Source organism: Oryzias latipes, chromosome 6 (assembly GCF_053564925.1).
Source record: "Oryzias latipes strain Hd-rR chromosome 6, Olatipes_Hd-rR_3.1".
Lineage (NCBI taxonomy): Eukaryota > Metazoa > Chordata > Actinopteri > Beloniformes > Adrianichthyidae > Oryzias > Oryzias latipes.
In genome coordinates, this window is record NC_136242.1 from 18,769,075 (window position 1) to 18,791,193 (window position 22,119).

Here is a 22,119-nt window from a genome sequence, read left to right on the forward strand (position 1 = left end):
ATCTAATTTTACAAATCCAAAAAGGGTTAGGAAAAAGTAAAACCAACATAATCCTATTATTTCTCCCTTGCACCTTTATTAAAATGTCATGTTTATTTCCGTTAGAACATTTCTGCTACTTTTTAGAATAATTGGGTCAATCGGTCCTTTATGTCAGAACTGTTGAACTTCGTCGAGTTTCTGTCCTGACAGGCTGTCATCGAGGGAGAAAAGGCAGAAGTAAATTTGATTTGAAAGGTTATTAGGTCGACTTCTGTGTTTGATGTTGCCTTCCTGTCACCAGAGGCCCAGATAAGAGGATTCTGCACATACCTAATGACTTCGCTGCCAATTTATACACAGCAAGCCCAACACCTGAAGGCACACGCTCACTTCCACCGGCTGGCTCTCTGGTTGAGTTCGAAGGAGCACAGCAGTAAGAAGCCGCAGGATCAGCAGGATGGAGATGGCTCTTGTGGTGAGTTTCTGCTTTTTCTTCTTGAAATTAATCTGATGAATTGTATCAGATATTTTGCGGTACGTCCCTTTCCAGATTTCTGCCTCTCTGGTTGGACTGACTCTTGTTCTGCTCTCGTTTCCCGAGCATGGCTCTCTGAACAGAGTGCTGGATGGCACTTCAGGTAGGATTTTTATGCTGCATCTTTTGATGATCAGGGTGAGAATGTCCTACAACCTGCTCTGTATTGTCAGGAACTGTGTATTTGGGGTCAGCGTTAGTCAACGAGGCTCTGCATCGAGCGACTGAGCTGACGGATGCTGCCTATGCCCACACAAAGGAAAGGTAGACAGATTTCATTCTGCACTTATATGATCGTATCTCTCAGAAACTGACTGACGGAATAACATACATGTTTTTAGGGTGAAAAAGTCTTGGTCTGAAAGCTCTCTCAGATCCATTGACCTGCTGGCTCAGTTTAAGCAGATTGAAACTAGTACCAGAACTCAGATCCAGGCTGCTGAGCTCCTGGACAACACGGTGGAGCTGATCAGGGAGATGGTGTACACCAACACCATGAAACAGCCTAATCCATACGGTACTAAAAGGCAATTTTTAGGAGATGCTTGTGTCTGTCTCAAAAATTCATCAACATTTTGCTAAAATTTTATGTAATGCCTCTTGAGTTTGTCAGGATGTTTCCTCCTTGATCTCTCAGAGCTGCTCGGTGAACAAGACATGGAGAATCTGCTGCAGGTGAGCGGCTGCGCCACTGACGTGCACACACCCACCTGTCAGACTGACTGTCTGTCTGAGCGCTACAGGTCCATCACAGGGGAGTGCAACAACAGGTCAGCGGTGAGGTGGTAGGAAAACAGCTGTGCTGCTGTTAATGGGCTTTCATCCATTTTCCCAAATGTTTCTGTTGTTTCTTTGTTCAGGCAGCATCCAAAATGGGGAGCTGCCAACATCCCATATTCCCGCTGGTTGCCTCCGGAGTATGAGGATGTGTGGGGGATGCCTCGTGGATGGGACCCCAAACACAAATACAACAACTTCAGCCTGCCCCCGGTGAGAGACTCCACCCGTCCCCTCCCTTCCTGACAGATGCTGACACCCAGCTCTTTTTTTGGTTCTTGTCCAGGTGCGGCTCGTGTCACAGGAAGTGCTGTTCACCCACAACAGCAACATATCGGAGGATTCCATGCTGTCCCACATGCTGGTGGACTGGGGTCAGTGGATCGACCATGACCTGGTGCTGACCCCGCAGAGTCCCAGCACAGTCACCTTTAAGACTGGAGCGGACTGCACGCACACTTGCAGCAGAAACACGCCCTGCTTTCCCATCCAGGTGCGCTTCACACCCCTGTGCCATGGTACACTAGTGTGCTGTGGAAGATTGTGTGGGAAATTATTTAATTTCCCTTCATTTAGTATGTCAGCGCTGCGTTCATCCCACTGAGTAGGTAGAAATAGGAAAAATAAGAAATTTTTCTTATTTAAAACACTTTGATAAGAATGATTGTGTATTGTTAATACAGACTACAGAGTTTCTTTTTTTAATTGCATTTACGGTTGGTGTTGTGCCCTGAGATTTTTATTAAAGAAAAAGTGTACCTTGGTGCAAAAACGGTTGGAAAAACAGAGTTAAGGCAACATTTCACAACCAACTCTCACTAGATCTGCTAGATTCCTTTTGGTTCAAATGTGAAATCAGAGGGCTGCATTTTTTTGTCTTTGTTTCCCTCAGATTCCTCTGTCTGATCCTCGTAATGGTGTCCAGAGCTGCATGCCCTTTTTCCGCTCTGCTCCGAGCTGCAGCCCTGGAGATCTGCCTCATCGCCACCGGGAGCAGCTCAACGCCATCACCTCATATATAGATGCCAACATGGTGTACGGCAGCTCTGCCGAACAGGCCTTAGCTCTGAGGAACCAGTCCTCTCCTCTCGGAGCAATGGCCGTCAACCTGCAGCACTCAGACCAGGATCTGCCTTTAATGCCATTCCTGCCTCGCCTGCAGGCGCATCTGGATCCCTGTGGCCCTCGTAACAGCACCAAAACAAGGGCCTTAGACAGATCCCAGTTGCAAGAGAACATAACGTCATGCTTTCAAGCTGGTAAGTGACTGAATATCAGCCGTTTGGCTGCTTTAACCCTTGTGCTATCCTATGGGGTCAAGATGACCATTGACGTGTTCTCCCTACCATGACAAAGGTGGATAAAGGTGGAGAAGATTTCATGTAATCCATGGAAACCAGTGAAGATCACAAATCATTGAAGAAAAAAGTTCAGCGCACTGTCTTGTGGGGTCTAGATGACCTCACTCCCATTGTCAAAGCGCCTAGGATAGCACAAGGGTTAAAGTAGCTTCTGGTCATGATTGGTATTTTTACAGGTGACTCCAGAGTGAATGAACATTTAGGCCTCATTGCTCTGCATACGGTCTTTCTGAGAGAGCACAATAGACTGGTTAGAGAGCTACACCGTCTTAACCCTCACTGGAGCCCAGACACACTCTATCAGGAGGCTCGCAAGATCATTGGGGCCATGCAGCAGGTATGTACAGCATCATCAGCACATCACTCCGTGGACTTTTTCCATCAGGTTTCCTTTTTTTTTTTTTTAAAACACTTTAGATCCTCACATGGGAGCATTACCTGCCACGGGTCCTTGGTGAGAGTGTCATGTCTCGCCTGATGCCTCCCTACCACGGATACCATCCTGGCGTGGATCCCAGCATTGCCAACACTTTCGCAACTGCTGCATTTCGCTTTGCCCACGTCACCGTGCAGCCGGTGGTGACTAGGCTGGGGCCAGGATACACCTACAATTCTGAATACCCCCCACTGCCCCTGCATCAGTCGCTGTTTGCTTCTTGGAGGGTCACACAGGAAGGTATTTTGTGCCTTCTTCTAAAATAAAATAAAAAAATCTTTATGGGTCGAGATGTCCTTTTCTTCTGGTGCTTTAGGTGGCATCGACCCTGTGCTGCGGGGTCTCCTACTGTCACCAGCCAAGCTCCAAACTCCAGGTCAGATGATGGTGGAGGAGCTGACTGAGCGGCTGTTCCAGGCTCAGGGAGGGATGCCTCTGGACCTTGGCGCCCTGAACCTTCAGAGGGGCCGGGATCACGGCATACCTGGTAACCCACTTTCTACAAGTTCTAATTGAATAAAATCAGCATTTCTACAAAATATCTTAACCATTTTTCTTCCACTACATCCCCATACTTAAAGACTGTAGAAAAATCAATCTTCGTATCTTTTATTCTCCTGCTCTTGATCAGGATACAGCTCATGGAGAAGGTTTTGTGAACTCTCTGCTCCCAACACTACATCAGAACTTGCAGAAATCTTGGGTAACTTCACCTTGGCCCATAAATTCCAGCTCTTATATGGGACCCCACACAACATCGACGTGTGGGTGGGCGCCATATCTGAGCCTGCCTTGCCCGGAGGTCGAGTCGGACCACTCCTTTCCTGCCTCCTGGCTAGACAGTTCAGAGCCCTCAGGGACGGGGACAGGTACAACTAAAACTAAACAGAGTCCATAATAGCACTGATGGAAAAAGTTTAATGTAAATGTGTTTGTTTGAAAAAGGTTTTGGTGGGAAAGGAAAGGAGTCTTCAGCAGAAGTCAAAAAGAACAACTAAGGACAGTCTCTCTGTCCCGGATCATTTGTGACAACAGCCACATCACCCGGGTCCCTGTGGACCCATTCTCCCGCACTGAGAGACCAGAGGATATGCTGGCCTGTTCCCACCCACTCATTCCCCACCTGGACCTCAGCCCCTGGAAGGAACCAGACACAGGTGAGGAGCCAAGAGGAGATGCCGAGATGAAAATCGGGGTCATTTCTTTTTATCTCTCTCTTTATCAGATCCCCGCTGCGGTCCAATACCCAGAATTCAGTCGGGCTACTCCATTCTCTGCAACTCTGTGATTTTCTATCAGTGTCACTCTGGGTTTAAGCTGGTGGGATCTTCATCAATCAGCTGTGATCCAAAAAGCCAGCAGTGGAGTTCCAGCCCACCAGCATGTCATGGTGAGAACTGTAAACTGAAGTTATGTTGCATGAATTCAATGTGAATGTTTTTAAAAAAATGACCATAGTTTGGTCAGCTTCATGAGGTGCTCTTATTTTTAATCAAAAAAATCAGTAGCAGAAAGTAATTTGCATATTTTTGCCTTAAAAATAAGGGTCTTTTTGTTTGTTTTATCCACCATAAACTCCTGCTGCAAAAAGTGTTCACTTATTTTATTTTATTTTTTAGATATCAATGAATGTGAGGAACCGATTTCTCCATGTCCACAAAACCTGGAGTGCTTCAACACAGCTAGTTCCTTTATCTGCTCGGGTCAGTTCAGCTCATTTTACAAAATGTTCAATGCGCATGACTATCCTAATCCTGAACATTTCATTCTGCGATCTAGAGTCCTCTGGACCGTCTGCTGCCTCCATCGCCTTTGCAGTGATTCTGGTGATTGGGGGCGTGGCCATGGTGGCAATGATTCTGATCTGTTACCGAAGGTGAAGCACTGAATCTAATCCAGAAAAAAATCTGTCCAGTCAAAAATGTTTAAATACACACACACACACAGAAAAAACTATTCCCAGAGCCCGACCCTTTCACATTTAGCATCATTGAACAGCCCCAAATGTCCTCTGTAGTTATCAAAAGTAGTTAATTTAGTAGTATGCAGTGGTTACGAGATATTCATGTGTAGAAATTGCATTGCTGGTAGTCAGGAGGTTAATATGACAAAGCTTTTTATAGTATCGTTTTGAGAATTGCCCCTCCATGACTGCATCTAAATATTAACTCAATTTCTTTGCAGATATTTTCCAAAAACAGAGGAGCTGTACAACACTGAATGTTGCCCGGCTAACAGTTAACCAGCCCAAACTGTGTCTATCTGGAAAAGTTGTACATTTGTCTGAAAGAGCAGCATTTATGACCCGATTCATTTATAACAATTGTCATTAAAGAAAACAAAACACCACTTCTGCTAGTGTAGTTGCTTATCCTGTGCCATGTTTAGTGAGGTCGCATCCTGCCTGACGGTCTTCATTTATAAAATAAACACTGCAGGTCAAACGTTGAATCACCTACAGTCTGCCGGAACCTGAGAGTGGAAGCCGATTCCATCCGGAACCTAAAAGTCTTAGTGTTTGTTTCAAAATAGAGATTTTGAGACTTTAAATCTCCTCTGAGGGATTTTGGTGTTACCTTGTTGTTTCATGAGCCTCCTACCTGCTTACAAACCTGTTGGGCAACTGTGTGTGTGTGAGTCAGGGCAACCAGGCAATGACCTTTCTAATACCACGTCAGGGAATCTAACACTTCCGATTGTGATCTAAAAATAACACCAACTACATAAGTCAGTCAGGCTTTGATGCCTTGCTTTTAATGGAACACAGTTACTAATATCCTTACAAGTTATTTTTATTGCTCTAATACAAACTTTTTCATTTTTTACCATCAAAACACTTTAAAAAATGTTTCCAGCCAAGCCGAATGTATAGCAGGTTACTTTTCATAGTGTCATATGGCTGTGTTTACCTTTTGTTCAATTTACTTGATGGCTTTTGGTGTACTGTTCACTACATGTTATAAAAGCTTGTTTTTCTACTATGTCAATCTGTGAGATATTGGGATTTCATGGTGATATCTATTTGGGATAAACTTTTTTTTTGGCAAAAAGGCAAAATACAGGTATTTTGTTTTATGTTTTTGTATAAGAAGGCACAGTGAAGGCCATGCTGAGAAAGAAACTCTTAGCGGCCATGTTTTGTATTCAGAATAATTTCAGTAAGAAAAAGTTTTCCTGAGGTGGCTGAACAAGGAAAAACCCAGAAGAACTATATGGATAGTCTTTCAGAGCCTGAAGTGTGATAAATAGTTCATCTTTAGTCTTAACAATGAAATGTTTCGAATATTTTATAACACCACAGAAGTGAATCACTGGAGAACAACAGTAGCACATTATTCAGAATCAGTGAGTGTTCTAGAATTTCCTTAATCTTAAGTTTCCTGTGCTTCTTTTTTTTTATTTAACAAATTCTTTTTCCCTTGTTGGGTGACCTTTCCTTCAGCATAAATATTACAAAAAGCTAATCAAACATCTGCATGTTGGCACAACTTTTCCTGATTATAAGTGATTTATTGGGGCTCGTGTGATCACACTGCTATCTGCCGAGTGTTTGGTGGACCTCTAGCCCTGGTCAGTGAGGTAGAAGCCTAGCTTGGCCACAGCCATCTCTCTGCGAAGACGCATCACCTCCCAGAACATTTGCTCCGCTGGAAAAAAAGGCAATCAAAGCTGTCAGCTGGACGATCAAACAAAGAGTTAGGAAAGCAGTAAGTCCAACTTACCATCATGTCTTACCAGGCCCTGCTGGATGTACCGGATATAGGTAAAAAAGTTGCAAACAGTTGTGATCTGTAAAAATGTGAACAGAACTCGCATTTGGTTTTACTTCACAACAACACCAGTCACTTTTAGGATAAAATTCACAGAGAAATCTTAATGCTCACTCGCGCACGGCTCGACGGAGAGATGTAATAGTACGTGCCCTTGTCACCCAGTTTGATGCGATGTTGGCAGGCCCGTGACAGGCCACTTAATGCACATTTTCTATAAACAGAGGTCAACAGTCAAGAATGGAGGTGCAAACAAGTTTGCACTTTTTCTTTAGATGTTTAGTAATAAAACTATTGGAAAACTGGCAGTTAAGGAAACTAGAATAGAAAAAGGTTCAAAACCCAGGTTAGTCACAAAAAGACCAAAGATATGCACGTTAATGCAAAAGCAGACGCATAAAATCATTAGTTTGCATTCTTTTAAAGTCTGAAACACATTCTGTACGGTAGGATCCAGCTCAGATCACAGTCATGTGGATTAGTGAAAGTTTGATCGAATGATAGATTCCTGACTGGACTTACGTTTCTACTGCAGCCCTATAACCACAGAAAAAGAGAGGGGTTTTTTTAGATCAAAAAGAAGATTAGGCGTATGGCCAATGATTCACACACTACTATTGTGACAGTGAAAGGACCACACTGATAAATGACCAGTGGATGAGCAAAGGCCACCAAAAGAGTGAACACCCAAGGTTGATTTGGCTATTTAGAAGTGAATAGGGGGACTAAAAAAGGGTCATTAAAGGTATGGGTAACTCACCTTGGGCCTCCGCACTCTATAAAAGAGGCTTTGATCATCGGCAGAGCTGGTATGGCCACAGGCTCAATGGTAAGAGAATTGCTCTCCACTGCACCCTGAACCAGCTGGGACAGCTGTAGGAAAACACCAGCACGGGTATCAGTACTACTTCACACATCAATTTAAGACTGTGCAAAGAAGCATTCTGACCTCTGATCTTGTGAAGGATAGGCAAGGTCCAATGTCTTCTCTGTAAACGCGGCTCAAAAAGGCAGAGGATCGGTCCAGACTGGGACATTCCCTCCACAACAAAAACTCTGTATACAGAATTGAGTCCATCTGCAAACAGGAAATAGAAACTCGGTGGCACAACTCCTTTAACTTCAAAAACATAAGAGTGAAAGTAACAGGAAAAATAGAAAACAGACAATTACAATTATCTGTAAACCAAGGTTGAATGATGTAAAGAATCTATGGCTACGTTCACAATGCAGGCTGAAACAACCCAGTTCCGATTTTTTTGCCCCTTTGCGACCTGTATCTGATCTTTTCATGACAGTCTGCACGACACAGATCCGATCTTTTCAAATGTGACCCAGGCTACTTGGGTATGTGGTCCTGAATCCGATACGTATCCGATCTTTTAAAATGCGACCCCTGTCTGAACGGCCAGGACACATGTATCCGACTTGTACGTCATTGATACGCTACAAACGTCATAATTCTGCGTTGAAGTAGGCACGAACTAGAACATAAACATCAACCATGGCGGACGATGCTGCTGAGACCAGTCAGTGGAACGGACGCTAGGTCACCGATTGGATTAATATTTGGGGTGACAGCTCTGTTCAGGCCAAATTCAAGGGCTCTCATCGCAACCGGGCGGTTTTTGAAAAATTTTCCAGCTATATGGCCGAGCGTGGTGTTGAACCTGCCCCGCATGACTATTTTCCCCCTTTCCGACCGTGGTCAGAAACGCGGGGGAGACCTTCTCCAGGGCCGAAGGCGGATCCTCCTTCGGGGTTCACTTCCCCATTCGGACCCTCCGATTCTCCAGAGCAGGTTAATAAAGAGTCAAAAGCAGTTCTGCTGGGGGGAGCCTTCTTTTATTATCGTTCTCCTTCCTCCGTGACACACAACATGATTGCACGCCCCCACTGCCCCTCAGAGAGGAGAGTGTGCGCGCAGCGCAGCAGAGAATACTGCACTGCATGCACACTTTCCTCTCTCTTACACACACGCACGCAGCCCCAGCACATCCACATCCCCATTCAACAACAGTGGGTCCAGACAATCCTGGCTCCAATAAAATGAGAAGATTGTAATTGTGCTGGCTCCTTTGTGAAAATAAATGTAATAATGCAAAAAGAGATCCGCTGTTGACAACACTGTTGTTGACATCCATTGTTAATGTTAGCTACTTCCGCAAACAACGAGTGATGTCGTTCACCGCTGAGTACTCTTCTGCGCATGCGGGTCACTTCTGGGTCATTTCACGTTCACACAGGAGATCACAAATGTTCGCATTTAATTGGAAATGTGAAAGGCCTTGCAAAAAAAATTGAACTTTTTCAAAAAATCGAAATCGAGCATCAAGCCCTGCAGTGTGAATGTACCTATGGCAATCCTGATGACTCAAAAGTCTAGAATAATATGGGTTTTGAGCACCAGTTTTTCCACTATTTTGACACAAAGCTTTACCACCCAAATAAACCACAAATCACTAAAAAATACAAAGAAAGTTGCATGTTTATTTAATGAACATATCAAATACACGTGTCGATTTTTTTTGCATTCAATATTTGTTTCAAGAATAAAGCGTTGGCACCTGCTTGTCCCAAAGAGTTCATCCTGACAGACTGACCTGATAGCAAGCAGAAAATGAGAGCATGAAGAGCAGGAACAAAAGACTGAGAAGACAGGACACACCAAAGACGGACAAGAAGACAGATAAGGAAACATAGGTCAAACTGACTCAAGAAGAGGCTTAAGGTATAGAAAAAGAAGGAGTTCAGAGTTACAAAAACACTAAAAGAGAGAGACAAATCCCAAATATTTTTTGGTTACCTCTCTATCCTCTTTAGCCACAGATGGAATAGAATGGGATGAAGATTCCAGCTTCCCAGCTGAGGTCGGAAAAACTCCACTTACGCTCTTGTTGCGGACATGGCCTCCGACATGTTTGTATGACCCTCTTGTACCTGAAGTCTGCAGCTGTGGATGCAGCTGCCAATTAGGTGAGGAAGGCGTCGATGTCAGCACCAGAGTCTTGAGTGCAGTCACCTCTGCCTGCAGAACATCAATCTGATGGGACAAAGCCAAAGAACAGTTGTGAAAATGGACTTGGTAGCAAAAAAAAAATACTCTAAAACATTTTTAAAGGGTTTGATGTAGGCCATTACTGTTCAAAGTATCATGATTATGAGCACAAAAGAACATGTGCACACCTTTCCTTGAGCCTCTTTCAGCTGTTTTTCTGCTCCTGCCTGTTTCACATTGGCTTCACGCACCATCTTATGAGCCTCCTGTTGAAAGACAACCAGACATTTTTCTCTGATAAAAGACAATCACTACACTAAATCAATAGAGTAGACGTTGATCAGCTTTAGAAAGGACCAAGCATAAAAACACTTGAAATCTAATACAAATAAAATAATATAAAAATGTCAAATACAATGTGTTGAATTCACCTTTTCATGCATGAATAAATATTTTTGTTCCAAATAGTTTGGCACACAGTGTCCCTAACACTTCTACAGCAACACAGGAAACTGTAGTTTTTGCTAACCTCAAACAGACTGGCAGTCAGTTCCTCAAGTTCTTGCTCCAGCTGGTTCCTGACTTGTGACAGACGCTCACACTCCTTATCTTTAAGTTTCAGTTCCTGAGATGGACAGAAAAAAAACAACGAATCAACTGGGAAAGAAAGACTGCACCGTCAACTTTTTTGTTCAATTCTCTCTTTGTTTATGCCTGTGCGTATAAAGTAGGTTACCACACCCTCTTAGCAGCATCCAACTGTTCTCTAAGAATCTCAGAGCCCTTCTCTCTTATCTCCTTTTCTCTTAGTTCCAGTGAAGAGCTGCGCAGCCTGGTGAGCTCGCCATGAGATCTGCCCGAGGGGGGCCCACCTTGGACCCCTCCCTCCAGTCTCAGGTCCGGCTCTGGATCCAGGTCTACCAATCTGCAGAAGACCACAAACAAAAGAAGCCCAAAACAGCACACGTCAAAAGTGACCAATAAATCACATTCATCTCCACCCAAAGATGTTAAAGATTATAATAAAAGCAAAAAGTGTAAAAAGAAAAAACAGAACAACTGTTGATGATTAAAAGCCCAAGTTGAATGCATTAGCAGAATAAAAGAAAGCACAGGTGCAGCCCAGATGGTTAGCTTTAAAATAAATAATAGGAAAGGTTCTACTTAACCCATCATATTTTCAAGATTTCATTTCAAAAAGACATGGGATGTGAACAGTCGCTCTTTTACAACCCATTTGGTTGTGCTGTCTTATGACTAGTGGCTTGTGACAGCAAGCAGTTGTTGCTAACATCAACAGAAAACCTTCAATCAAAGAGCTATAAATGCTAGGACAAAAACTTACAAAGATCCAGATATAAATATTATCAGTATTTATGTTTAGTAACTTTCAGTTTCCAGCTTGGGTTAGATGTACATCTTCTATCTTAAATGAACCTGACACAATGTTTACTGACTTGAATGTTCTGCATGTGTTTTCATTTAGTTGCAGCCATAACTTTAGTGAGTTGTATGGCAAGCTGTAAAGTCCATATAAATGACCTGAGACTTTGATTCAGGAAAAATCTAGTAAATGCATTAAGGGTCAGAACAACCTTAATCATGACTGAAATCATTGATCTGTGTGTTGAGGTGAGTGTTGAAATGACCTTGATTTGGTCAGTGATCGTGATTATTTGTTAGATAGATAATGACCAGGAAATGAACCCATCAGGACATCTGCATTTTTGTGACTAAATTGATATACTTTATATGCATCATCGACATAAATCAAGCTCCAGAACCTGACTAAAATAGACTCGACTTGTCACTTTAAAAGCCATTTATGATATTAATAAGTTATTTTTACAATATTCTTATTGACCAACTGTAACTGCAATTTTGACAAGTAGCAGTCTAAACTGTGACCCAGTAAACTACTTAATAAATTACAGTAGTAAACTATCTTTCAAACCAGTTTTGGGTTTAGTAGTTAGTAAGTCAAACAGATTAACATAACATAAAAGGGGAAAATGTAGGTATTAATGTATAAGATATACAAAAATGCCTACCAGTTCCGTAGTATTATAGACGTTAGTAGTTGTGACAGTTTAAAATGCTTTTTTGGTGAACTGGAGCCCGTGTGTCCCCGGTTTACTAGTGGGTCTAAAATGTATGCAACTAATTAGAATGTGCAATAAAAAAAATACTTAAGCAGAACTCCGTTTTGACTCTGATTAGTTAACTAGTTAGACTTTTTAGCATTAGGCTGCAAGAAAAGCTAATACAGTTTGAGCTCAAGGATGTGATTTTAAGATCATAACGGCTTGCCATACAGAAGCACCCTGACCGCAGCTGAAACCCTGAGCTACTGCACAACCAATCCTGATGCTTTCATAGAAATTGGTCTCGGTGGGAATTAGTTTGATCCCTAACTAGATATATATGTAAAAGAAAATGCAGGAAAAACATTTTGTTCTTGCTCACACGTCACCAAACAAAGCTAGATAGCATTCAGTGTGACTTTCCTGAAAACAAACAAAGGTGTTCCGAATCCGCCCTTACCAGTCAGCGTCCAAGTGAGTGGATAAGGTCCCCTCTGCCCGCGCCGGTGCCAGCTTCTGCCGGTTACTTTTTGTCGGTTTTCAATCACAAAACTCCGTGGAAGCTGAGCTAACGTGAGCGAGTTTCAGTGAAACTAATCTCAGCGGTTTAAAAGAACAGCAGAGGAATGCGGACGCTGACGTAGACAATAAAATCAGCAGAAACAAAAGCAGAGAGACGCTTCAGGAAAAATCACCAACAAACTCAGGGAGATGGAGGACAAATGAAACACTTTAATTAACCGTCCAGGAAAGCCGTTTTCTTATCGCCCTTTCCAAGCAAAGTAATGAAATAAAAATACTGATCAGTGTTCTGCCCTCCTCCCTGTCACAAGTCACATGACGGCGCATCCACTCCCAGTTTGTCCTGTCCCGACACGATAACAACAAGCCGTGATTTTTCTTGCTTTTTTTCTTTTTTTCTGAAACCGATTTAAGCGTTCACATTGTTCCTAAAACGTGTTACTCTGGTATAACCCAAAATTTAGATCAATCTATGTTAATCATTCCTTTGAAGTAATCACATCAGTTCACAGAGTTTAAAATAACAAGTTTTCTCTTTAGTATATTAAGGATAATCTAAATTAAATAAATGAATTAAAGTAAATAAAATAAAATAAACTTATCAAAAAGGGGGGAGAAGACATGTAGATTTTGATAGTTGACAACAAGTTCACTTAGTTATTTTTTTAAATTAAAATAGAAAAACAAATCAATTTTCTTGCCATAAAGCCTTAGAATTTAACACTTACTGTCCAACAGCACAGCGTTCATCCTGTGCGAAACTGCCAGACTTGTGTCTGACTGCTGGAAAATTAGGAGTGCCAAAAAAGACAGATGAAGAATACACTGCTATTCCAGATCGCCCACTCTTGAGGACCTCATATCCCAGGCTGGATGAAGAAGAGGGTGGTGGAGATGGGGAAATGTGGACCCTGTGAATTCCCTCAAAGGCATCCATGTGTCTCAGTCAGGCAGAACCCATCAGAGCTTTCTAGTTGTGTCCCACTTCACGTGACTGTTCAGCTCCAGGAAAGAGTTCGACGAAAGAAAAATTGTTTATTGTTTCCAGCAGAGGTCAAAAACTGACCTCTGTTGTGTTCAAACTACAACTCGAGTGAGTTTCAAATGAATGAGCTGTTCCATGTTCTGCCCTTGATCTGCAGGGAACACATGCAGGGCATGGTTGTTTTTCACTTATAGAATGATTTGATTTTTTTAAGTATAGAAGTACTTAAAAAGTACTCACCAACAACAAAACACAGTCCCACTGCACCCAAAAAAATCTCCCAAAACTGGTTAAAAATGGCCTATTTTAAGAGTTTGTGTCTCCTCAGTCGTCACAACTTACCCTGCTGTTGGTCTGGTCAGACCAGAAGGGTTAATCGTCAACGACCAGTCACAGTTCAGCTCTGCACATTTTTTCCAGTGGAGGGGGGCCACACACCGTCTCACCTGATCAAGATTTTTCCATAATTAAAATAGCCTTAGATGGGGTTTCGCTGGATTGAGGGGGTGCAAAAAATAAGTAAAATAATTGAAATTTTGAGAGGATGAATCCACTTCTGCTTCTTGGAGATTTATTTCAAAGAGGCAGCTTAAAGCTGAGACCATCCACTCAACATTTGCGCCTTTGACAAGCCTGTTTGTGGCAGTATGAAAGTTCCGCAGATTTGCTCAGATTATCGGAACCTGGCCCTCACAATGCAGCTTTGTTGCAGAAACAGATTAGCACATCAAGTGACCGGAGGTACAAGAGTCGCTTGCACTCTTTTTCTCCCCTACTTTTCTTGCTCCAACAGTTTTCCTGGACGTTGCCACCACACATCATCAGCCACAGAGAGCGCCATGGCCAGACAGTTTCCCTGTTACTAGTGAGTGGATACAGTTCACATTTTGAGGACTTTATGTGGTGTTTTTTTTTTTTTTTAAGTTTAACTCTCACGGGGCAGCCTTAAATTCGTATGTTTGGGGGAATAATTTGATTTTAAGAAGATGCTGCTTTATTCTTAAAATTAATTAATTTGGTTCTGATAATTGAGGTTAGGATTAAATAATGGAATTAATATAATAGAACAGAACCCTGCCTTTTGTGTGTGAATCCAGATGACCCGACTGGCCTTATGAGTACCAGGGCAACTGCTGAAGTGGAGCTGAGACAAAACCCAGAAGAGAAAGCTACGCTGGATTCCTTCATGCCAAGACGCAGCCAACCAGCAAGTTGGCCGAGAAGAAGCAGCAGCAATGACAGTGACTTACTCCCGGAGAGTTGCTGATGCAGGTCTGGGGACCTTCTTTCACCTGCTTCTGCGCTGGAAGGGCAGCATCTATAAACTACTTTACAGAGAGCTCATCATATTTACTCTGCTCTACTACTTCCTCAGCCTCGTTTACAGGTAAAAACTGATGGGATGCTCTTTAAGCTACAAGAGATGTTATTTGAACCAACAAGAGAGGCATCACTTAGCTTTTCCAAGCTCAAGGAAGAACATTTTTACTGAAAATGCTCCTTACACTACACTAGAGAGTAAGAACCTAATCATCTTGTTTGTTTATGAGAAAATTATTTCTAAATTTTCTGATTTTAGGTTAAATAAATTAATTATAATGATAATTTTGGCTTATTTTTTCTAAAAACTTCCAAAAGTAAAAAAAAAAAAAAGATGGTTTGAGGGCGAACAAGCAAAACCTACCTAGATTACACTTTTTAAATACTTCCTGAACTTTACAGTATAATCCTCCTGTTTACTGTTTTTTGTCGAATAAAATTGAGTTTGATACAAGTTAAAATTTTTTCTTACAAGTTCCAATTATAATATACCCCAAATACAATTTAGCAAATGGTTGTGTATTTGAACAGTTCCTCCACTTTGCTGTTGTTTTAATTCCCCATCTCCCCCCACAAGGTATATGCTAGACAATGACCAGCGGAGGCTTTTTGAGAGGCTGTCAATATATTGTGACCGGTATGCTGAACTCATCCCTGTATCATTTGTTCTTGGTGAGTCTGGCTGACAGTTGCTTGCATTATAGCTGACATATTCTTCTGATCAGTCAAGCTGTCATCTAAGCCTGTATTTTCCTCTGTACCCAGGTTTCTATGTGACCTTGGTTGTGTCACGTTGGTGGGGCCAGTTTGAGAACATACCTTGGCCAGACCGTTTGGCGGCATTAGTGGGAGGCCATGTTCGTGGAACTGATGAGGCCTCCAGGCTGACCAGAAGAGCTCTGATGCGCTACGTTAACCTCTCCGGTGTGCTCATCTATCGCTCTGTAAGCACAGCCGTCTACAAGAGGTTCCCTACCACGGAGCACCTGGTGCAGGCAGGTAAGAAATCATGATAAAAACCCGTCAACATTTATTTCTAGGATATGTTATGCCATGGCCGCCAAACCCTGATCCTCATCAGATCTCCCATTTTTTAGCCATCCTTGCACTGTTTGCGGGTTGATCATCAGAACTGGTCTCCTGTTGGATCAGTCAGTCAGGGGTTGTAGCTTTCAAGGACCAGGAATGGTTAAAATCCGCTGGTATAGTTTAAGAGTCTTGAATCATCATGACAGGTCCAAAATCAGTCCATGTGCATTTTTGCCCCTTTGAGGTTTGATGACTTCGGAAGAGCTGAGGCACTTTGAGGAACTGCCATCTCCACACAACAAGTTCTGGGTGCCCTGTATGTGGTTTGTCAACCTGGCTTTGAGAGCACGCACTGAAGGTCGCATCAACAACGACGTGGCACTCACAGCTATACTGACTGTAGGTGTTCTTGAGCGTTCAGCTGCAGGTTTTAAAAGCTTAAGCTTATTTACATTTTGAAGATATCAGATTTGACAGATTTTCTAGTCTTGCCACATTCTTTTATCTTGCAGGAGCTGAACAGTCTGCGGGCGAAGTGCATGAAGCTGTATGGTTATGACTGGATCAGCCTGCCTCTCGTCTACACTCAGGTTCCACTATTACATCGCTAAACCCAGCAAATGCTTATTATTTGTTATTAATTGTGGCAGAGACCTGACTGAGTCATCTTAATAGAACACTACTGAAAACATGTTTTTTTTTAAATAAGGTGGCAACAGTAGCAGTCTACAGCTTCTTCTTGGCTTGTCTGATTGGTCGTCAGTTTCTGGACCCAGCTCAGGGTTACCCTGGTCATGATGTGGACTTCTACTTGCCTGTTTTTACCCTACTGCAGTTCTTCTTCTATGTTGGTTGGCTAAAGGTCAGACTGACATGATGGTCATATGTCCTAAATTCTCCATGCCCAGTCTTTCTTTATTTTATTTATTTACCATTAGTATTTTGTGGCATCCAGGTGGCCGAACAGCTAATAAATCCTTTTGGTGAAGATGACGATGACTTTGAAACCAACTGGGTTGTTGATCGCAATTTGCAGGTGAGAGTCTAAAGTGATCTATCTCATGACTGATGAATAAAAGGAACCCTTTATTTGACTTGCAGTGGGTTGTGTTGTTTCACAGGTATCTTTGTTGTCAGTGGATGAGATGTATGACAGCCTGCCACTGGTTGAAAAAGACGTGTACTGGAATGACTCGGAGCCACAGCCTCCCTACACCGCTGCCAGTGCTGAACACCGCAAACCCTCCTTTATGGGCTCAGCTTTGGACATAAGGTACTTTTTATTTATGTCAACTGGAATGAAGTTTTCCCAATTTACTTGCTATTAATGTTTTTCTGTATTTTACTAGTGTTCCTAAGGAGGAGATGGAGTTTCAGTCCAACCTTGAACAGATCAAAGAAAACGAGGAGGCCAACTACTCCACCCCGCTTCTTGGAGGGCTTGGCCGTCTCCTTGGAGTCCAGTCCCCTAGCTTTCCTCGCTCTTCTCGAGTCTCTTTGCTGCGCCGCCGCCCTGGAGCTCCGTTAAGCCGCTTTCCTCTTTACCTCCACCCAGAGGCACTATCAACTCCAAGTCAGATCCGTCAGCCTTTGAACCAGGTGCAAGATCCAGAAAGCGCCTTCTCCACCATGCCCTTGTATGACAGGCCGGGATTTTACAGCTGTCCGCAAACACCCATCCACTGTGTGCCACCCCCACTGTCTCGGCCCCGACCTGCACGGAGAACTCAAAATGAATGGGATTACAGTAATGGCTCCATGTCCCCTCCAATGGTTAGCTCACAGCCACTGCCTCCTGACACCCCCAACCATCTCCCACCACCTCCATCTTCTGCATTTCCATGGTTAAGTGAAGATGGGGAGATGCAGAGCACCCCAGCCTTCTCCTTTCCTGACCCACCACCTGAACTGTGTCCAATTTCTAAACTCAGACCGGGAGGACATGGGCTGCTGTCTCGTCGGCCTCTCCTTCCCCGCCTCACTTTGGACACCCTCCCTTCAGTTAACAGTCAGTCTGGACCTCCGAGTGCTCGAGGTGCAGGAAGTGTGGAAAAGGTGTTTTCATTTACTCCCCCCTCTCACGCAGTGGCACCAAATCCAGGTAATCCGAGCAGCAGCAGCTCGGGCAGCATTAATGCAATATCCACAAACAACTTTGGCCCAACAGGAAGTCTCTGCAATGGAACAAGCCAAAGTAATTTTAGTAACCACGCAAACTTTGGCTCCAACACCAGGGTTAGCAACGGGAGCACCAATGGAGGGCTGAGTAAAAACACAATTACAATATCCACATCAGGACCATCACAGCAGGAAACAAATCCACAAAACTCACCCAATGATTCAGGAATCTCATTGGCTGAAGGGGATCTGCTCTGTGTTCTTGTGGATGGGGGCATTAAAAAGGCCACAGGGGGAAAAGAGCAGGACTGACAGATGAGGACTCGGTTCTGAAACAGGAAATGAAAAGAGGACATCACTAATATTGTCATTTTGTTAGTTTGAGAAAAATGTATGTTTTGATACATGTTATATAATCAATGAGGTGCTCAAGCTTTGAAGCTATACAGTGAAGTTTTGAACCAATCTGGAGGAAGAAATGTCCATCTAAGGGCAAATCTGTGCCTAATAATTAGTTTTTCTGCTGAAATAACCATATTATTAGAAAAAATCCAACAATTTTTTTTATTGTAATGTAAATTGAGAAACTGTGTTTTTAAAGGAAAAGTCAGCTTTTTTAATGAGTGTGTTGAAGTTTTTTCCTAGTGGTGGTCAGTGGTATTGCAACAGCAGCCACCACTGTGAGGGTTTCAGGTCCAAGTAAAGACTTATTGCATGGATATTAGTCTTGAACTGGGGGGTAAAATTGCAGGTCTCAAGGGTTAGAATCCTACATTTTTTCCAACTAACCTGCTAACTAACACACATGGTTCAAGTAAACTGGACTGGCTTTTTACCAAAGCAGCAGGATGTTGCCCCTTGAGGTCTGGAGTTTGACACCCTTTGCGTAAAATTTAAATGTTTTGAAACTATTTTCTCTCCATTATGTACACCCAAATTAAAAAAAATGTGCAGACAGAAAATAGATAATGGAGACAACAGCAGAAGAAGAAAAAAAGTAATATTTTGTTATGCAAGGCTGAACGGCTGATAAAACTTAGCAAAAGTTTTCTCAGTGATCATCAGCTTAGGCATTGATCTCCAAAGCCATAGTTATCGTCTCAATTTGGGGCAGTGTCAGATAAATGCATCTAGACATTAAAGAAAAACACAATTATAAACAACAAACCACAACAAGAATCAAGTTTCTCATGCACGAGGGAGAGGAGCAAGAGTGACAGAAAACGTCTACCACGCTTTTCTTCTCAAAGGTCTGCCTCTCCTCGTGCTGCTTTTATTAAGAACACAAGAAGGAGGTAACATTTTCAAGACAAAGAGAAAAAGTTCATTAGGGGGTGTTGTATAATGACCCATTTGGTGGATTCTAACTTCAAACAGTATCCCTTATCAGCTAAGGACAGTGTGCCGTAAAACCCCCTCTCTTGCTGGGATTGGGATGAGCAGCAGATGAACAAACACACAACTGTTTTCAGAAAAGGTCAATCTGAGTTAACATTTAAAGACACGTTTAAACAAATACATTTAAACAATGATAATAATAAAATAATTTCCTTCACAGGCAGGAATTCCAGAAAATTATGGTGACAGAGTTGTCATAGAATTGTAAAAATTCAGCTTTTGATAAGATCGTCTACTTCACTGGGTCCTGAAACAGGGACCAATAGATCTCAATGACTTTATTTAGCATCTTTCAGCTCTGTGGCAACAGCTGTGAGAATGCAGCAATGCAGTCTGAGGAACAGATGCCAAGGCTGTCATGTAAAGCTTTTCACACATTTTTTCTTGTAGAGTTTCTTTTTTTTTTAAATAATCTTCTTAGCAAGTTTACAAAAAGGAGCATCTAGCCCTTGTGCTTAGATTTAAGGGTGGGGTCTTAGAGGACCCCACCCTTAAACTCACATGTTCTCCCTACCATGACAAAGGTGGATAAAGGTGAAAAGATTTCATGTAATCCATGGACACCAGTGAGGTTCACAAATCATTGAAGAAAAAAGGTTCAGCGCTCTGTCTAGTGGGTCTAGATGACCCAACTCCCAATGTTAAAGTGCCTAGGATAGCACAAGGGTTAAAGTCCTAAACAAAGATATTCAATAACATTTTATTTAAGTTAAAAAATATATTTTAAAAGAGACTGCAAAAAACAAACAAACTGTAATATAAATTCTTGTTGGAGTTGTGTTTTTTTTAAACCCAGTTAATAGTGTTTCTTTGGTGATCTATATTTACATTTATATTTTTCAATAAACATGTAAGCCCATGTAATGAAACTTTGTCATATTTTTTGGGAATTAACCTGTACATGGAAAAATACTTAAAGAAAATGCAAGAATTTTGTGATTAAAGAAAAATATAACTAATACAACCAACACAAATAGAGGAAAACTTTTCTACTAAAATGGAAAAGTTTCTTATAAAACCAAACAAAAAGACAAAATCACAAATAATAGAGACATGGCTCTTCATTTCTGACAATATTGTTGAAAGACAAAAATATGTAATACTTCTTACTGTTACAAAATAAATAATACACTAACAGATTACATTTTTATTTCCTGATAATTCTGTTTTATTATTATTATTGCATTTCTCCATTACATTTATGTTCATCACATGAATATATTTCTTGGCAGTGCAGCTCCCAAACAGGTACTGCTCGAGACACAAAATATTCTAAATAATACATAAGCAGCTTTGATTTAAAGGTTTGTATTGCTTTTATTTAGGTAGACCTTCTATTATTTATATGAAGCATTAACACAGGAACTTCCAAACTCCCAGCAAATGAGTGCAGCCTGCATGCATTGTGGACGCCGCCGTTCGGATTTAACTGGCCTCCTTGTCCATGGTGTGTTTGTCGAAGAGATATTCAGCCATGCCGTTCTGAGGGGCTCCCATTCGCCGCAGGTTTGAGATCCAGTCTGCCAGTTGTTTGATGGACTTCACCTGCTCATCCAGAAAGTGGGTTTCAATGAAGTCACACATCTGTAGGGAGAAGACATACACAGGCAAAATGATGTATATTAAATACAGCCAGACAAAATGACTGTACTGAATGTTCTTTAGGAGTGCTTCTTACATGAGGATCGCCATGATCTGTAGCCAATTTCTGAAGGTCAAGTAAGGATTGGTTTACACTTTTCTCCAGCTGCAGGGCACACTCCAAAGCCTCTAGGCTGCTGCCCCATTCATCCCTATCGGGTTTCTAGAACAAACATGGAGCAAAAATAACTATCACTTTCCAGCAGCTAATTCGCATATCTCCACAATGTTTCTTTATTTTAGAGGCAAGGCCCAAAAAAATAGAATAAAACATTTGCTCACTTTGATGTCTTGCAGAAAAATCCGGCCTCCACGCTTGTTCTGCAGACTCATCAGCTTCTCTGCATGCTCTCGCTCCTCTTTGGACTGGGAGTTAAAGAACTTAGCAAAATTGGGTAAATGTTTATCGTCCCTTTCAAAATAGTAGGCCTAAACAGAGGGAAAAACACAATGTTAAGTGATTTTTCTGTTAGAGGCAGGTTTATTATTAAGGAGTTTAATTTTTTTTTTTTTTTTTTTACCATGGAAAGATAAACATAGGAAGCATACAGTTCCAAGTTTATCTGTCTGTTGATGGCAGCTTCACAGTCCTGGTTGAAGTTTTGGCGGATTTGGGAATTCATTTTTGTGTAGATCACACCTTTAAAAAGTAATAACAAACTCTTTAACATTGGAAAAAATTATGTTCAGTACAATCATTTTGGGGCGGATGAATTTCAATATTTTTAAAGGCCAAATGTTGACCTGAAACACACGCTGATTGAATTTTGTTGACATCCTTCTGTGACTGCTGCAGTCATTACAGGTCTGTGGGTGGAGTGGGCTGACTTAGCTCATAATAACACGCTGATCTTCAGAGGTTAAGCCATGAGCTTACCTGACCCGCTGATTGCGCACTTGCAGCTTCCGCAATAAATGCTCCTCGCGTTGCTCTTCAATGTTTACGTTTAAATGCTCCACCGCGAATGTTGTTCCTGAACGTTACACGATGTGCAGCTTAGCAGGAGCATCCAGTAATGACGTCAGAGACCTCAAATAGATCGGACGCGCCGTTATCATGGCGGCATTCACCGACAGTCGGAAAGCAGTGTTTTAATTTCAATTCATGCTCAAACAAGACAATCCAGCACATTTTTGTCAAGACTACAAACGAATAATAAAAA

The 22,119-nt window shown here is 42.1% G+C and overlaps 4 protein-coding genes across 5 annotated transcripts; 2 read left to right on the forward strand and 2 right to left on the reverse strand.

The window, feature by feature from the left end:
* Nucleotides 1–358: 358 nt before the first annotated feature.
* epx (eosinophil peroxidase) lies at nt 359–6,212 on the forward strand. Its single transcript, XM_078948671.1, has 17 exons — nt 359–457; nt 533–620; nt 691–781; nt 859–1,034; nt 1,155–1,287; nt 1,378–1,507; nt 1,581–1,787; nt 2,187–2,553; nt 2,832–2,992; nt 3,073–3,331; nt 3,408–3,578; nt 3,723–3,960; nt 4,037–4,248; nt 4,317–4,481; nt 4,711–4,794; nt 4,871–4,967; nt 5,276–6,212. Exons 1-17 carry the CDS (start codon nt 440–442, stop codon nt 5,331–5,333), a joined length of 2,655 nt encoding a protein of 884 aa, XP_078804797.1. The 5' UTR covers nt 359–439; the 3' UTR covers nt 5,334–6,212.
* Nucleotides 5,819–13,821, reverse strand: rab3il1 (RAB3A interacting protein (rabin3)-like 1). Of its 2 annotated transcripts, XM_011476043.3 has the most exons (12): nt 13,691–13,821; nt 13,194–13,601; nt 10,601–10,784; nt 10,389–10,484; nt 10,048–10,125; nt 9,668–9,904; nt 7,811–7,939; nt 7,622–7,734; nt 7,384–7,398; nt 6,976–7,075; nt 6,814–6,880; nt 5,819–6,738 (listed from the first exon to the last, which is right to left on the reverse strand). In XM_011476043.3, the coding sequence occupies exons 2-12, from the start codon at nt 13,400–13,402 to the stop codon at nt 6,653–6,655; spliced, it is 1,314 nt and encodes a 437-aa protein (XP_011474345.1). In that variant the 5' UTR covers nt 13,403–13,601; nt 13,691–13,821; the 3' UTR covers nt 5,819–6,652. The 2 variants fall into 2 exon arrangements, with proteins under 2 accessions (XP_011474345.1, XP_011474346.1); XM_011476044.3 differs by lacking the exon at nt 7,384–7,398.
* A 311-nt stretch (nt 13,822–14,132) lies between these two features.
* On the forward strand, nt 14,133–18,532 carry best1 (bestrophin 1). The gene is made up of 10 exons (XM_004069976.5): nt 14,133–14,315; nt 14,548–14,837; nt 15,348–15,442; nt 15,536–15,769; nt 16,044–16,198; nt 16,312–16,389; nt 16,509–16,661; nt 16,755–16,835; nt 16,921–17,072; nt 17,149–18,532. Exons 2-10 carry the CDS (start codon nt 14,686–14,688, stop codon nt 18,227–18,229), a joined length of 2,181 nt encoding a protein of 726 aa, XP_004070024.1. The 5' UTR covers nt 14,133–14,315; nt 14,548–14,685; the 3' UTR covers nt 18,230–18,532.
* Nucleotides 18,533–20,459: 1,927 nt separating this feature from the next.
* fth1b (ferritin, heavy polypeptide 1b) lies at nt 20,460–21,999 on the reverse strand. The gene is made up of 5 exons (XM_023955747.2): nt 21,834–21,999; nt 21,478–21,596; nt 21,239–21,385; nt 20,994–21,119; nt 20,460–20,899 (listed from the first exon to the last, which is right to left on the reverse strand). The coding sequence occupies exons 2-5, from the start codon at nt 21,577–21,579 to the stop codon at nt 20,741–20,743; spliced, it is 534 nt and encodes a 177-aa protein (XP_023811515.1). The 5' UTR covers nt 21,580–21,596; nt 21,834–21,999; the 3' UTR covers nt 20,460–20,740.
* Between the last annotated feature and the right edge of the window lie 120 nt (nt 22,000–22,119).

Coding starts and splice junctions, on each gene's coding strand:
- fth1b (XM_023955747.2), bottom strand. CDS start 21,579: ATGAATTCCCAAATCCGCCAAAACTTCAACCAGGACTGTGAAGCTGCC. Junction 21,386..21,477: donor CCTATGTTTATCTTTCCATG/GTAAAAAAAAAA, acceptor CCCTCTGTTTAG/GCCTACTATTTTGAAAGGGA. Junction 20,900..20,993: donor CAGATCATGGCGATCCTCAT/GTAAGAAGCACT, acceptor TTCTCCCTACAG/ATGTGTGACTTCATTGAAAC.
- best1 (XM_004069976.5), top strand. CDS start 14,686: ATGACAGTGACTTACTCCCGGAGAGTTGCTGATGCAGGTCTGGGGACC. Junction 16,199..16,311: donor CACTCACAGCTATACTGACT/GTAGGTGTTCTT, acceptor TTTATCTTGCAG/GAGCTGAACAGTCTGCGGGC. Junction 17,073..17,148: donor GGCTCAGCTTTGGACATAAG/GTACTTTTTATT, acceptor GTATTTTACTAG/TGTTCCTAAGGAGGAGATGG.
- epx (XM_078948671.1), top strand. Junction 2,554..2,831: donor AACGTCATGCTTTCAAGCTG/GTAAGTGACTGA, acceptor GTATTTTTACAG/GTGACTCCAGAGTGAATGAA. Junction 3,332..3,407: donor TTGGAGGGTCACACAGGAAG/GTATTTTGTGCC, acceptor CTGGTGCTTTAG/GTGGCATCGACCCTGTGCTG.
- rab3il1 (XM_011476043.3), bottom strand. CDS start 13,402: ATGGATGCCTTTGAGGGAATTCACAGGGTCCACATTTCCCCATCTCCA. Junction 10,785..13,193: donor GAACGCTGTGCTGTTGGACA/GTAAGTGTTAAA, acceptor GGTCTTCTGCAG/ATTGGTAGACCTGGATCCAG. Junction 10,126..10,388: donor TGACTGCCAGTCTGTTTGAG/GTTAGCAAAAAC, acceptor GTCTTTCAACAG/GAGGCTCATAAGATGGTGCG.